At 35.3% G+C, this 17199-nt stretch overlaps 1 protein-coding gene across 3 annotated transcripts in view; it reads right to left on the reverse strand.

Annotated features, from left to right (window-relative positions):
- SLC4A7 (solute carrier family 4 member 7) overlaps positions 1-17199 on the reverse strand; it is a 98505-nt gene that overhangs the window by 41756 nt on the left and 39550 nt on the right. For 2 of the 3 annotated variants that reach the window (XM_056129946.1, XM_056129945.1), the window contains exons 6-9: positions 16304-16492; positions 7195-7310; positions 5216-5373; positions 2406-2493 (exon numbers count right to left, since the gene is read on the reverse strand). In XM_056129946.1, coding sequence (XP_055985921.1) covers positions 2406-2493; positions 5216-5373; positions 7195-7310; positions 16304-16492 — 551 coding nt within the window. Of the gene's footprint in view, positions 1-2405; positions 2494-5215; positions 5374-7194; positions 7311-14032; positions 14402-16303; positions 16493-17199 lie in introns of all 3 variants that reach the window. The other variant, XM_056129947.1, reaches the window with a different exon arrangement.

Genomic DNA, 17199 nt, shown 5'->3' on the forward strand with positions numbered 1-17199 from the left:
TGAGCCAGTCAGGTGTGGTCCCTGAGCACAGAACCAGGAGTAAGACCTGAGCACAGACAGTGTAGCCTCCGCCCAATTTTTTTTTAGATAAATAAAATAACATGATAGGACACTGATGCAAAAGAACAGTAATTGTAAATATTCAGGGTTAGAAAAAACACTTGAGGAAGAAAGAAAGCAGCAAAAACATCCAGAGAAAAACAGAGCAAGACAGGTAAACAGTAGTGTAATGTAAATTTTGAGAACTATACAAAGGCTAAATCGGGCAGACCCTACTGAGACAATGGTAAAAATAGGATATAATGTGTAAATGCATCAAGTAAATAATATGTCAAAATTTTGCATGTCATTAACATTTAAAAACAAAACAAATAAAAAAGAATTACAAAGTTCACATTAAAAGTTGCTTCTGCAAAAGCAACCAGTGTTGGCGCAGATGTGGGGAGAAAAGGACCCTCCTTCGTTGCTGGTGGGAATGCCGAATGGTTCAGCCCTTTTGGAAAACAGTACGGACGATTCTCAAAAAATTAGAAATTGAGCTCCCATTTGACCCAGCAATACCACTCCTGGGAATATATACCAGAGAGGCAGAAAAAGTACAGTCGAAGTGACAACTGCACTTGTTTGTTCATTGCAGCACTCTTTACAATAGCCAGAATCTGGAAAAAACCTGAGTGCCCAAGAACAGATGGCTGGTTAAAGAAACTTTGGTACATTTACACAATGGAGTACTATGTAGCTGTTAGAAAAGATGAAGTCATGAAATTTACATACAAGTGGTACTACATAGAAAATATCATGCTAAGCGAAATGAGTCAAAAAGAGAGGGACAGACATAGAAAGATTGCACTCATCTGGGGAATATAAAGTAACAAAATAGGAGACTAACACCCAAGAATAGCAGAGATAAGTATCAGGAGGTTTACTCCATGGGTTGGAGGCCAGCCATACATGCTAGGGGAAAAGGCAGCTCAGACAGAGAAGGGAGCCCAAATAAAGGGTGTTGGGAGGATTCTCCCAGGATGGGAGATGGATGCTGGAAGTAGACTATAGACCAAACATGATTACCACTCAATTCCTCTTTTGCAAACCACAGCACCCAAAAGGAGAGAGAGAACAGAAGGGAATGCCCTGCCACAGAGGCGGGGTGGGATTGGGGGGACGGGAGGATGGGAGAGATACTGGGATTAGTGGTGGTGGAGAATGGGCACTGGTGGAGGGATGGGTACTAGATCATTGTGTAACTGAAACCCAAGCACAAAAATTTGTAAGTCTACAACTGTACCTCATGGTATTTCACTAATAAAAATTTTTTTTAAAAAGTTGTTTCTGGGGACTGGAGTGATGGGTAGGTCATTTGCCTTGCACGCAGTCAACCTGGGTTGGATCCCCAGTATTCTATATGGTCCTCTGAGCACCGCCAGGAGTAATTCCTGACTGCAGAGCCAGGAGTATTGCCAGGTGTGACCCAAAAAGACAAAAAACAACAAAAAAAAGTTCTTTCTTTTTGAGCCAGAGGTGGCAATTGTCAGGGATTACATCTGGATCTGTGCACTGCACTCAGGAATCACTCCTGGAAGCCCAAATCAAATAAATACTTGTCAGCACGTGCCAGGCAAGTTGCTCTAACTGCTACACTCTCACTCCAGCCCCAAGAAGTCCACTTCGATAGCCACAGATAAAAATAAGAGATTAAAACCAGGGAAATGATAGTGCAGACAGAAAGAAGGAAGCAAATTAAATGTAAAACAAATTGAACAGCTAAAAGCAAGAAAATGTGGTGACAGAGAAAAAAAAGATAAAAGGATAGGATAAAGAAGATTGGGTTGACATTATATGAAAGAGTCTCAGATATTGTAGCAACAACATATGATATGTGTATATCTAGTAAGCACTGGACTGCAAGGTTCTCTCTGCCAAAGAGACAAAGATCCTCATCAATATAGACTATGCTCAAGGGTAGATCTCTACATGATAGAAAATACATATTTTTTAAAGAGAGGAAAGAAAAATAGTCCAGAAGAACCCCAAATCCCAAATCAAGAAAATTTCAAGAAGGAAGTCAGTAACTTCAAATGTGGAAGAGAGGAAACCAAAAATTATCTACTGTTCCTCACAAAAGTGTTTTGAATACTTATCCAAAGGTAAACCGTTAAAGATTGGCTATTAGACAAATACAGACAGCAAGGCCATTATACTTATTACTTTTTGTACTGTGTCAGGGATCAAACCCAGGGCCTCATACACGCAACACTCTACAACTGAACTATATTGAACTATGTCCTTGGCTTGGAAAAGATAGTTTGTTTTTTTTATCATCATCATGATTGAAAAAAGGAGAACTCTAATTTAATACATATTATATGCTTCATTATCATCTTGTGCCTCAAAGGAATTTGAATTACCTCATCTGTCATGAGAGTGGCTATTGATCTTCCAATTTCATGGTATTGCGGAGCTTTGCCCGCTGGACCCAATAATAGAAACAAAAACCTAAGGAGACATTAAGATATAAATTTTAAAATAATATATACATAAATCTAGGCAATTCTAGAGAATCATTCAAAAAGAAACACAAAAACAATACTCAAGATGCTTAAACACCTCTAACATCAAAAACTGAAAAAAAATTAAAAATAGCGTCTCTTGTAAGATAAAGGCAGATCACAAACCTAAGAAAAGTATTCATAATTACCTTTCTACCACATTATTACTTTGTATCTCTTAAAGTAAGTAAATATATGCTACTGAGTTTTATTCATCAAAAGTTTCCATTTTCTATATGCTTTTGAATTTGGATAAACAATGTTATCTGACTTCCCCGCCCAAAACTAAATTAAAATATCAAACCCATTAACTACTTCAAAGTAAAGTTTGCTTAGAAAAAAGAATATTCACTAAAAAAAAGAACATGAAACATGATCCTTTAAATGAAAGTCTAAAGTCTAATGTGGTAAGTAAAAATTCTACAAGGAATTCACCTGCATAGAAAGATAATTTTTATTTATAAAAGCTACTAGGGCTCAGTGAGAGTGTTGAAAGGGCTAGCACACATGCTTTGCATGCAAGAACCCTGGGTTCGACTCCGCAACCCTGCCTGGTCTCCCAGGCACAAAGAGCACTCATCTAGTACTGAGTCAGATGGGACCCAAAAAATAAGGTATATCCTAATTACACCTCAGTAAATAATTTGTGTCATACTAATCTACACAGAAATGTCCATTTCCTGTTTTATGAGAATTTAAAGAAGAATCATGGATATTTTTCCTCCTTCATCTTAATACATAATGCATTTCAGTAAGTTATATTAAAAATAAGTAACTACAATTCAAATTCCAATCTTCACATTTACTATTATTTAAAAAAATTTCCTTTCTTCTTATGAGATCTGTGTGTATGTATATGAATTTTTTAATTCACCAGTTTATAAATTTATAATTTATAAAGCTGTTGATGACAGTCACAATAAAATCAATGTTCCCACTATAAGCCCACCACTAGTTCATCAGTTCCCCCCACCAATGACCCAAGTTCCCTCCTTCAACCAACCTCCTTAGAAAAGTTTTTTTTTTTTTTGGTGCAGGTGGGGTGGGGGAGTAGGGTGTGTGAGTGAGTGAGTGAGGAGGAAGTAGGGGGGTGAGGGTGAGAGTGAGAGGGGTGGTGGTCAAACCTGAATGTGCTCAGGGATCAGGCAGGCCTCAGGAACCTTATGAAGTGCTGGGGATCAAATCGGGATCAGCCACATGCAAAGCAATGTGTCTTACTGTACTATCTCTAAGAAATAGTAAACTAAGATTTAAAAATTCTCCTCCAGGAACTGGGAAGAGGCTGAGTGGTTGTGTGTGGGTTTAATCCCGGTCATTACAGGGGTCCAATTAACACCACCAGGAGTGACAGACACTGACACCTCACTCTCCAGAGCAGAGCCAGGATTAGCCCCTGAATGTTTTTGAATGGAAAAGAAATGATCCCCCCCAAAAAAATTAAAAATTCATTCTTTTTCACAATGAAGTTTACACAGTGGCTCAAAACCCGGTCACTCTAGGACATATCTTTTTATCATTCATATACATATTATTCCCATTTATATTTTTACTTTTTTGGTTGTAGTATAGAAGATCTTGGTCTGAAAATTTGATCTGATCAGAACAAAATGTTTTGCCTAGCTCAGAGGAAATATAGTCCTTTTAAAAGTATTAACTGCACTTGGGGCTGGAGAGACAGGACAGCGGACAGAGTACTTGCATGCAGCAATCCTGGTTTCAAACCCTGGAACCCCATATAGCCAGTGCCCTGAGCCCCACCAGTAGTGATTCTTAAGTGTAGAGTTAGGAGTAAACCCTGAACAGTACTAGATGAGGCCCCAAAACCAAAATAAATAAATAGACAAACAAAACAAAGTCTTACTATCCTCACTTTTAGACATGAATTTTGCACTGCACTGTCCTCCCATTGTTCATCGATTTGCTCCAGCAGTCACCAGTAACATCTCCATTGTGAAACTTGTTACTGTTTTTGACATATCAAATAGGCAATGGGGAGCTTGCCAGGCTCTGCTGTGTTGGCGGGATCCTCTAGGTAGCTTGCCAGGCTCTCCGAAAGAGGCGGAGGAATCGAACCTGGGTCGGCCACATGCAAGGCAAATTGCCCTACCGGCTGTGCGATCGCTCCAGCAATATTAACATGTATACACATTAATATTTAAAAACTTAAATGAGGGCTGGAGAGCTAGTAGAGTAGGAAGGGTGTTTGCCTTCCACAAAACTAACCCTGGCTCAATTCCCAGCACTATATGATTTCCCAGGCCCTGCCAAGAGTGAATCCTCAGCTCAGAGTCATGAATAAGTCAAGTGCAGCCAGTGTGGGCCCCCCAAAAAACAAACAAAAAATTAAAATTTGTTTTAAAATATTTAAATCAGGTCTGACCCTCCCATAAAATGTAGGCAAATAAGGATCCAACTCCAATACCAGGGCAAACACAAAATACCTAAGCTCCTAAGATTCCAAGTTATTTTAGAGGAACAAATGCAGAGGACACCTTTTATTTGGTTTTAAAAGGAGAAAGAACTCTGTAGTGCTCTAATATTTAAGGCATTTGATGCAATGTTAGTGTAACAATTAAAATGTGCTTTAATTAATTTAGTCCTACTTATTGGATAAAAATTTTAGATTCTGGACATGCTGGAAGAATATTCATTGAAACTTAATTCTTTACCTTGTAGGAACAGGGACCTCAGTCAACCCTGAGAGGAGAACAGCAGGAGCCAGTCGCACAAATGCAATGATGGGTCTTTCCAAAAAATCTACTTCTCCCACCAGAACATTAGATGCCTCAGCCCCCGAAGGAATTTTTCTCATGAAATTCATATCAACCTATTGATAAGAAAATAATAAGTAAAGATAAAGTTTGGTACTTTTAAAACTAAATAGAGGTAAACAGGAAAGAAGGGATGCCTTTAGGATACTATTTGCTAATCAAAACTGGTGATCTAATCTGTGCATAAATACCAAAATTCTAGCAAATATAAAGAATGGGAGAAGACAAATAACAAAAAAGCGAGCAAAACACATCAACCAAACAATACTCCCCAATGTTTTAACTAGAATAATTTCTACTACTTCAGGTATCTAAATTATCAAACATGGAAAAATTTTTTCAACAAATACAGTATTATTCATTAAAATCTATTAAGGACAAAAATATAGTTCACAAACTAACAATGGTTCATGAAATTATACACAGTGCTTAAAAAAACTTCATAATTACCTATTTGATTCCTTTATATTTTATGTATTTTCTAAGAACTTTGGGCATTCTTAAGTATTTTCATTAAACCAAAAATTTTCATTTTGTCTTTTCTTTAAAGCTAAAATTAACATAGGATTATGATTTAGTTGTCTGTGTATAATTACAAAGAAAATGTTACAAGCATAATCTCAAAGTTTAGGAACTCCTTCAGTTATATGCAGTTTCACACAAGTCACTAAACAATCACTTACAGGGTAATCTATTAAAAGTAAAAACCAGCACTTACAGCGGGCCTCTTGAGTCCCACACCCAGTGTGCCACAACTACAGTGCCAGGAGGCAGACTCCTGTCCAACAGGAGACAAGGAGGTGTACACAAGGATAGGCCAAGTAAAAAAGAGTACAATTGTGACAAAGGAACAAAAATCAACGGCATCTGCCATGTCTAGAGGAACTCTATAATGTCAATTATAACAAGAATCAGTTGTAATTTGGTTACTAAACATTTTTCATTTCTATGAAATAAGATCAGTAAGAATATGATCACACTAGAATAGAAAAATTAAAACTACAAGCATCCTATAAAGTCAATGTTCCTGAAGTTTTTAAAATAATTTGAGTAATAAATAAGTAATAAAGCAATAAAATGCAAATTATCATTACTCTCTTCTTGCACAATGTGACTTATAGTTCACATCAAAAAGTTTTAAGAAATTTACTTGAAATAAACTCATTAAATAAAGTTCTATATTAGATATAAAAATTAAGTTATCAAAATTATGCCTTAATCAAATACATATTACCAACAAACTACAATGTTCCCAAAGAATCACCCAAAATATTTTTCATAAAGTACACTTTAAATATCAGTGATAATTTGTCCTGTAGTTTTTGCCCCATTCTTTAGAAGATTTTTTCTAATTTATGTTAATACTCACTAAAATTAAAAAATCATTAGATAAGAAAGTTGTTTTTAAGTCCATGCCTTTACCTACCCATGGGGAAGCACCGATATGTTTCCCAGTAACATTCCAGAAAGTACTGACACCATAAGACAGTAATTCTGGAATCAAATTACAGCCGAGAAAAGGCTGAATTGCTAGTGCTGTAACATCATTTCCAGAATTAATCTTTCTAATGGTGGTAGCTCCAGAACAAAGGACTTAATTCAAAAGGCACTGTAGTTTCATGATATCTATGGGTAGGTATAGATGGAAATACCATATTATTTACATACTCTTAGAATTTCTAAAACAAGTTATAAAGTTATTCAAGGAACCTAAAGTTGATAGCTTTTGCACAATTTCTGACCTAAGTCACAAATGTCATATGCAGTTCATAAGTATCAACCTACTAAGAAATTATATTCATAGCCAATAAAGCCACATTGCTGATGTATTCTTAAGAAGAATGGTTATAAAATTTTAGATTTAATGTTAGAATTACCTTGCTGAAGTCAACAGTACTATTTTCTCTGCTTCCTCCACCTCCATTACCTTTAATTTCTCCACCTTTACTATTGTCCAAATTTCCAGGTGCAGACTGTGGAGAGGCCAAAATACCTGTATTTAAGGACAAATTACAAATTAGTAAGGAAAATATTCACTTTCCAGCCTGACTATACTCATTTCCTGAAAGCGATAGTTTACTAAAGCAGTGGGTGGTTAAAAAAATAAAAAGTGCAAGATGTTAGTACCTATTAGTAGACTTGACTGTTTAAACAATAAGTTATTTTAACATTAAAAAATTAAATATAATTTGAATTTACAAAATTGGTGGCCTTTTGCAAAACCAAAGAAAAAGTGAGTAGATAAGAAACTATAAGAGACAGAATACCTGCATATATGATTATCACTACATATACTTAGAAAATATTATTCTAGGAGAGGCTAAAATATATATATATAGTTTAATATATCTTATATACCTATGAGTTACAGGACTTAAGGACACTAACTACATTAAAAGCAAACTGATGTCAATAACAAAATGAAATTTCAGACACATATCCTACGTGTAACTCAGAAACTTTAGGAGCCACACCAACTACATGCAGATTATCATATTCTTCTTCTATAATCACAAATTTCTCAAGAATTTTCAACTCTTTGGATATTGTGTTCTAGCTACTTCAATTATTCCTAAGAAATACACTTAGAATTAGTGCTCATTTAATATTCTTAGGAATGCATTTCTTAGGAATACCTTAGGAATGCATTTCTTAGGAATATTCCTAAGAAATACTTTTAGTATTTAGTATCTCTTAGGAATGCTATTTCTAAGAAATAAATACACTTAGAATTGCTAAGGAATATTATTAGTACAATCTTAAAACAGAATAGCAATATTTTTATAATAACAATGATAAGGATTATAATAAAATATATCTGAAATGCAATAAGCACTCTGCACTTTGTAACTAAGCAACTTTAAGTAACTCACTCCACTCAAAAATTAGGGAAAACAAAATTAGTTTGGGTTAGAAAGTTAGGTATATGTTTTATAAAACTAGCTTATTGGATTCCAAGTATTATGTATTCCAGCACTATTCTATTTGTTCTAAGGGATATTCAGAAACATTTCATGATGAACACTCTGTAGAATGATCATTAGCTATAAAAACAAATTTTTAAAAATATTAAAAAATTCCAAAACTTTAAATTCAGGTACACAACAAAGTTCTACATCTCAAAGCATCTCATTCCATGTCAAAGTGTCCAAGATTTTCTTGTTCAAGAATAAAGATTTGTATTACCTTAAATACTGAAAATCACAGGAGAAAAAGGAACTAGAATGAGTAACAAGAAAATTTATTTTTTGTTTAACTTCCAGTCACTGCAATAGTGACCCACAGACATTCAATTAATCTCTTTAGCTAGTCCTACAAACATTTAAGTTATAATTGGTAATTAAGCTCCAAATCTTTAAGTGCATCATATATATTTTATGTATCCTAGGATTTTCATTTTCCAAAACTATAAAATTCTATTAATAACTGAAACTGATTTACTTAGGTTTTTGCTTAAACTTATGATATGCACTTCTTATGTTTCAGAGCCACCCCCAGTCTTCCTGTCTAAAAGACATGTGCACTCTATTTAGTCACATTCATATTCTCTGGGGAAAAACTAAGCAATTTTTGAAATATACTACTATTTTAAGACTATTTTTTCAGCATCATAGCTTACTTTGCACAGAAAAGTTTGTGTGCAGATAGTTTCTTCTTAGAGCTTCCCAAATTTTCAGATAGAGTTCACTCAGTTATTAAAACACATGCCCATAGTACACTGGGTAGGGAACTTGTCTTGGACGTGGACAACCCTAGATTTGAATCTCAGTACCGCATATGGACTCCCGAGCTTTGCCAGGAGTGCTTCCTAAGAACAGAGCCAGAAGACAGTCTTGAGCAGGGCTGGGGGTAGCCCAAAAATAAAAAACGAAAATAAATGTCCAGGGAGAAGGAAAACAAATAAAAAGACAAAAGTCAAAACAAATGGTGCAAATCATAACAAATGATGCAAAACTTAACAACAGTATAGCATCTCATGCTGCATAGACTGGCACACATCAAAAGAAACACTGCAGAGTAGATGCAGAGAGAAAGGGTTTCTCATTCACTACTAGAGAGGATGCTGATTGGTCCAGTCTTTCTGGAAAACAATATGGACATTCCTCAAAAAACTAGAAAATGAGCTTCCATACGGCCCAGCAATACCTCTCCTGGGAATATACCCTAGTAGCACAAAAATAATGCAGAAAAGCTATCTGCACTATGTTCACTGTGGCACTACTCACAATAGCCAGAATCTGGAAACTGCCAAGTACCCAAGAACAGATGAATGAATAAAGAAACTATGGTACATCTACACAATGGAGTATTACATACCTATTGGGAAAAATGAAGTCATGAATTTTGCTTATAAATGGACAGTGAGAGTACCATACTGAGTGAAATGAGTCAAAGAAAAAACAGAATGACTACACGCATTTGTGGAATATTAAATAAAACAAACCCCATCAATATAGTATGATATAATAACCGAAGACAGTAGAAACAAGGGCTAGGAATACTGGACCATGGTAGAAAGCTAGCCACAAAGAGGGAGAAGGAACGCAGTTAGGACAGAAATGGGACCACTATGAAAATGATAGCTGGATATGATCACTCCAGAAAAACCTAAGTGCTGAAAGGAGGTAAAGTGATATGCATTATACCCTTTCAGTAACAATATTGCAAACCGCAGTGCCTTATAGGAAAGTAAGAAAAGAAAAGTGTCTGCCATAGGAAGCAGGCTGTAGCTACAGGTAGAAAGGGCATGGTGGCGGGGGGTAGCAGGTATACAGGAAGGAAACTGGGAATATTGGTGGGGAAACTTGTGGCGGGAAATGTGCATTAGTGAAGGGAATGGGTGTCGGGATAGTGTATGACTGAAACTTAATCATGAACATCTTTCTAACTGTATATCTCATGGTGATTCAATTTTTTTTTTAAGTTCTTTTCAGTGGCTTCACCTCCTTTCCACACAAGAAAATGAAGAGTTTCCAATTATGGGATACAAAAAAAAAACATAGTATGAGACTAATAAACAAACACAGTATGGTCCATGGTAGGAAGATTGCCACAAGGGGGGTCAAGGAGGGCAGTTAGAATAGAGAAGGGACCACAATGACAATGATAGTTGGAAATGATCACTCTAGACAAGACCTAGTGCTAAGGCCTCTCACAGTGATTAAAAAAAATTTTTGAAAAAAAAAGGAAAGAAAATGAAGAATGTCATAAAAGTCCTAGCAGCAATTGTGTCCAATACCAATATACTAGATGTAGTTAATCTGTAGACACATGATCAAAGACTATAGCACTGAATGAATGCTCAATTTCCCCCAGCTCTGTCCCTGTCATCACATTTTTGTGAAGAATGGCATATGCAGAACACTGTAGTGAAAATAATTCAACAGGAATGAAGGGAAGAAATTATGTGGAATATAATAATAAAGGCAAAAGGCAACAGTCATCTTAGACTTGTTAGAAATGGTATGGTACAAGTACATGTTAAAAGAATTTTGCATCATTACCTTCTCTCCGTAATGCCCATGTTAGCTACATTAGAGTTGTGTTTACAATCAGTAAACAAAGAATTAAGATAAAAAAAAAAAACCTCAAATAAAAACTATCACTAGCACAGGTAATTCATAGGGAATTTCTTTGCTTTTCAAAAAAAACCTCTTATTTTGGTAAATCTATTATTTTTGTTCTTACATTTTTGTCCTCACATAAAGGGGAAAATCTAGTACTAAAAAGATAAACAAAAATAATTATTTGAAAGCAAAAACCCCTGTATTAGAGCAGGGGTTCTCAATCTAAGAATGTTCTACCCTACCAAAAATATACTTGCCAATGTCGAATGAATAATCTCTTTGTTTATCAATCATAACTATAGAGCACCACTGGGAGGTAACTGATAGAGGATAGAAATGCTACTATAAACATTCTATGATACATAATCACTGCCTATAACAAGAGGTGCCCAGCTCAAAAATCAATAATGCCAACATAGAGAAACAATGACTTAGAAGATAGTCACCAGCACTAAAAATGAGTTTACCAAAATTATCGCCCAAGAATAATAAAGGGGAAATGCGACTCTTTTAATATCAAGTACACAGACCTATCATGACTTCATGATACTGAACTCTTATGTGAGTCGCTCCAAATGATGCTGAGGCCATTTTCCTCCTTGAATGTGAAGTCAGACTTTAAGAAAACTAAACCTACATTTCTAGAACCAAAAGTAATTGAGCAAGGAAAACATATAACCTTACTACATTTATTCAGTAATTCATAACTTTTATAGAGGTATTTTAATTATTTCCTTGCACTTACAAATTTCCTCTCTGTTCTTACTCTAAGTTTCTTCAAAAGGCTGATAAATCACAAATACTTCAAGCTCAGGGGGTGAAAACTTATTCTACAACTTCCAGTTAATTGCTTTTATCTACTTAAGAACTGTTTAAAAGCCACTTTAAGTTCATATGTCCCTTCCTTCTACAAAGTTCACATTCCCTTATGAACATAGAAGCTGGAAAAAATAAGAAACATTGAGTGTTCCCAATTAATACTGGTTTTTTAAAAAAAAATATAAAGCAGCAATAAGACTAATTGTTAAAAGGAAAAAAAGCAAATCCCGCTGGCTCTACTTCATTAAAATTAAAACACTAATTATTTCCAGACAACTATTTTAATCCTTTTTGTTCATTTATCTCACTATTATTCCATATCTTTTTTTCCTCACTTACATACAATATGGAACTATACTATAGATTTTGTTGTAGGTAGATGTGATTAGGTAGATGTGATTCAGGCTGGAGCAATAGCACAGCGGGCAGGGCGTTTGCCTTGCACGCAGCCTCTCCAAGTTCTATTCCTCCGCCCCTCTTAGAGATCCCGGCAAGCTACCGAGAGTATCTTGTCCACACGGCAAAGCCTGGCAAGCTACCCGTGACATATTCGATATGCCAAAAACAGTAACAACAAGTCTCACAATTTGTTGTGAGACGTTACTGGTGCCCGCTTGAGCAAATCGATAAACAATGGGAGGACAGTGGACAGTGCTACAGTGCTACAGATCTGATTCAATTCCTTGTTCCAGGAATTTACAGTATGATATTAGCATCTCAAAAGTCTTAAGTTTCCTTCATTTATAAAATATGAACAACATGAACCCAATGTGTCAGAATGAAAACTATTGTACTTTAAAAAAAAACTACACATCACTGTGTCAAACAAACTAAAAAAAAGTAACAGCTATAACTATGATCATGTTACATCAATTTAGCTATAGAGATGCCATTTTTCACTTCTATAAGTGTATAGATTATAGGTATAAATGTATAGATATGAATCATGATTAAATGGATTTAGTGTATTGAAATAAAGCCAGGAAAGAAAGGAACAGGTCTGTCATACAGATCTAGGAATATAAAGATTTTTAGTCAGAGGACTTATGCTGTCATCTATAACATAAGAAATATGATCTGAGATCTTTTGGGCCTGAAAAGGCTGTATCCACTAAACTTATGTTATTTTTATAAATACCAAATAGGCTAAATTAATTACTGTAAGATTTTTTTAAGTGTAAGATATTAACAAAATCATGAAGAAATGTGACAATATTTATACAATTAAAACTACTAGTTAGCACTCATATATGTCACACTGACCCTGAGCCATCAGCAAAGTCTTTAAGGAGTACAGGACTGGGATAAAGCCCAAAGGTGTGGAGTGCATGTGTCAAAAATGTGAGTCCCCAAGTTTGATCTCCATATTGCATAGCCCCTAGGGCACTACTGGATGTATGGCCCTGGCAGTAGCTGAGCACTGCCAATTCCAAGCATCAAACCTTCTGTCTTGAACCACACGATAAACTATTACATAGTGTAGTCCGTGGCACCGTGGAGTCCTGGGGTATTCTAACATCACTTGAGGTAAGGCATCACTGAACACTTCTTTATATGAACAGTGAACAAACTACATGTGTAAAACTGTGTAAAAATATGTAATAATCAAATTATCAAACCACATAAACCTCACATGAGTTACATCTTTTTATCCATTAAAAAATACATTTTCTAATTCACTTAAAAAAATACATCCTGGCTATATACAGGAATTATAATAGTGAAGATTTTAAGATTTCATTCAACCCTGAATGAAAGACTGATATGGCATTAAATATAGGATAACAAATCTTGAAATACTGAGGAGTCTAGGCAATCAGAGAATGTCAGACTTATCAAAGAAAATATCCAATATTTTTTTTCTTAGGAAAGTTAAAGAGTATGGTATCCTCTGGACAAAAGTACAAATCAGGATAAAGGGCAACAACCTCCTTTGGGTTTATGCATAATGTGTTAATTTACCTGATGAAAGTAGACAAAAAGTCACTAATTTTTTAAATCATGACAAATCAAGTCTCTTATAAAAATGTCAACGTTTTCCTGACCCATTCAGATGCTCTGACCTGTAAAATCTCAGTGCAAACATTTGAAAGGGATTTCTTAATATGTAATCGTTGTAATCTTTATGTAACATAAAAAAATTAAAAATTAAAAATTAAAAATTAAAAATTCTTTTCTAGAGCATACTATAAAGAAAAAACATGCAGAAGTCAAAATAAATTATAAGCATTATCTACATTTGCTGCTAAAGCTATGTGCTGAAAGGCATTCCAAGTGCAAGTGATCCAGAGGCAGAAAGCACCACACATGGAGGGTTTGGGATAGTTGCCTGGTGTTATGTCAACATTTTCCTCATTCTTCTGCTCCTGGCCTTTCAGTGCTTCTAAGTCTTCCTCAGGCGGATGAATTACTACTGTGGGAATATCATCACTGGCAGATGAAACCAATAGTTCTGGGGCCTGAAGCTGACTCTGCTGAGAAGTTCTGGAGGTCAGGCGAATGGCGCTAGGGCTGGAAGGAGGACTGTTTGGAGGGGTGGGTACTGGGGTTGTACAGCTCGAGCCTGCAGGGGTTCCAGCTCTTGAAGAAGGAAGAAGATGACTGAGAAGAAGAGATAAAGGCGATTCTCCTCTCAATGAAAGTTTTGAGGCAGACAGACCTGTTCGCAAAGAGTGGTGGGAGGCTGAAAGGCCTTCCCCTGAGATAAAACAAATAAATGAAAAATGAAGTTCACCACAGGAGGCAAATACAGACACACACAAAAACCTATGTATACTATAAATCGCAAGTTTGAAAGTTAAAAATTTTAAATTCTATCAAAGCTAGCCTGGCAATCAAAATTTTAAATGTTAGGAAGCTCTTGAAAAATTGCTTAAACTTGGGGTTGGAGAAGATACTACAGTGGGCAGGTCACTAAAGCCCTGAGCACTGCCAGACACGGCATAAACAATTTTAAACAATAAAAAATTTTAAAAAAAAAACAAGGAAAAAGGAAAGAAAACTTGCTTAAACTGTAACTGGTTTCCCTAAAAGTGCATCCAAAAAAATAAAACCAATGAACAAAATTAACAATACATGTTAAGACAATGTCTTTTTAGTAATTAGAATACCCAATAGTATGACTTTAAAAAAATTTTAGGCCAGAAACATATTTCAGTAAAATTAAGCATATGCTTTCTAAGTATGATATTCTGGGTTCCATTCCTGGTAGGAAGAAGGGAGAGAAAAACAAACAAACAAAAAAACACAAAAAACTACCACAAACATGAATTTTCTTTCACCTTACAAAAAAAAATTTAGGGACCAATGAGATAGCACAGCAAATATGGCACTTGCCTTGCATGTGGCTGACCTGGGCTCAATCCTCAGTATCACATCTGGTTTCCCAGAGACAGTGATCCCTGAATGCAGAGCCAAGTACAGCCAGTTATGGCCCAAAATACCCCAAGGTTTTTTTTAAAGGCGCACCAATACAAAGCCACTGCTTAAATAAATAACAAACAGCAAATACAAATATAATACAAAAGTAATCAAATAAATAGGATGACAATCAGAAGAAAATGAATTTTATCTAATACTAGACTGCAAGGAATAATCATTGTCAACTTTAGATATACTACATCCTATCATCTGCAGCTGTTTACTTGTAAAATACTAAAAAAAAAAAAGGAATAACTGTTATTTCAATGACAAGAAAGATGAGAAGAAAGACACCAAGTCCCATTCTCTACTTCCTTTACCCTTCTAGCCTTGGGTAATGACAGCAGCCAGAGGCAGTAACTACCATCATAAACTACTACTCAGCATCTGGCTTTTCAAGAGTCACTGTCATCACAAATCTTTGAGAATGTCAGTGACATATTCCTCTGCTTTAAAAAGAAGAAAGTAAGGAAAGGCAAAAACCTCTAAATGCACCAGACTAAAGACAATGACAGAGATAAATGCCTACAATAACAGTGTTTCTCCACTGTTCTAACCCTTCACTCATCTGGGAATGACATCGGAGAGGTGAAAATAGGAGTATTTTCATGGCTTGGAATATAGTGAAAGATAGAAACAGTCACAAAAATCTTTCAGAAGCCATAGCAAAGAAGGACAGCAATATCCACCAATCAATTTAAAAACAGTTATGTCTAACAAATTTGGTATATTCAGGAGACCCAAAAAAATATTAGGAAAAACCTCATAAAGATAAAAGATTTAAACAAGGATTTAGAATTTTTGAAAGATGATATACATATAAGTCATTAATAAGTCATTAATTTGTATATCTGGCCAACGTTACAAGAATTTCTAAACAAAACCAAAAAAAAAACAAAAAAGCAATAAGTGATTTAGGTTAGGTATAATTAATAGATGTTGAAATGTTACCACTATTTAAGTTAGTTTGTGTTTTTTTTAACAGCGTGAACACTTTTTTTTATTCAATTTCTCTAAATAATGTTGTCCTTTATTGATGGGGAGGGACATTTAGAATAAAATGATAAAATGCCTTATATAATTATCTGGAAAAAAATCTTTCTTTTCCCAAATGTTTAACACACCAAAATGCTATTAAAATAGAGCGCCCACAAAAACTGGATGCCACAACTTATCTCACCATTCCTTTCAAGCAAGTGAGGGTCAGAATGTTTCTTGCCTATATCTGCAAAAGATCGAACAAGGGGAATCCGACTGGCGAATCGTTTCTCATTTTGATGATGATGTCTCTTGAGAAGAGCTTCTCTGACATTCTCCCTTATGGACTCATCCAGTTGGCCAGAGGCTATCATGTTGTCTAATACCATATCTATTCAAAGGGGGGAAAATCAACACCATTAATATTCAGATAATTATGACATAATAAACTATAAATAAAACCTCACATGACATAATATCCTAAGTAGCTCTAAAAATTATTAGTTTTGGGGGCTGGAGAGATAGCACAGCGGGTAGGGCGTTTTGCCTTGCACGCGGCCAACCAGGTTCAATTCCCAGCATCCCGTATAGTCCCCTGACCACGGTCAGGAGTACTCCTGAGTGCTGAGCCAGGAGTGACCCCTGTGCATTGCCAGGTGTGACCCAAAAAGCAAAAAAAAAAATTATTAGTTTCTATTACTAAATTAGATGTATATATACATCTAAACATCTCACAAAAGTGAGCAAATTACGAAGACTCTTGTACTAATAAACACTTTTACAGTTTACTGCTAATCACCTTTACTTTTCATACATGCAAGACATATATGCATGCTACTTCCAAACTACATCCCCAATCCTAATAATTACTTTCTGGAGCTGAAAGCGCTTTCATGAGATGAATACATTAAATTCTATAAAAAAAATTTAATAATACTGATTCCCTAAAAAACAGTGAAAGAGTAATTTTATTGCATTTCCTCATGTTCTGCATCAAAACTATAAGTCAGTATCTAAACTCATTTATTCAATCAAAAACTATTTGAGTGATTGAAGTGTGTTGGGAATATAGCAGTTGACAAAATAGATCAAGTTTCT

Source organism: Sorex fumeus, unplaced genomic scaffold (assembly GCF_029834395.1).
Source record: "Sorex fumeus unplaced genomic scaffold, SorFum_2.1 ptg000072l, whole genome shotgun sequence".
In the NCBI taxonomy this organism is placed as follows: domain Eukaryota; kingdom Metazoa; phylum Chordata; class Mammalia; order Eulipotyphla; family Soricidae; genus Sorex; species Sorex fumeus.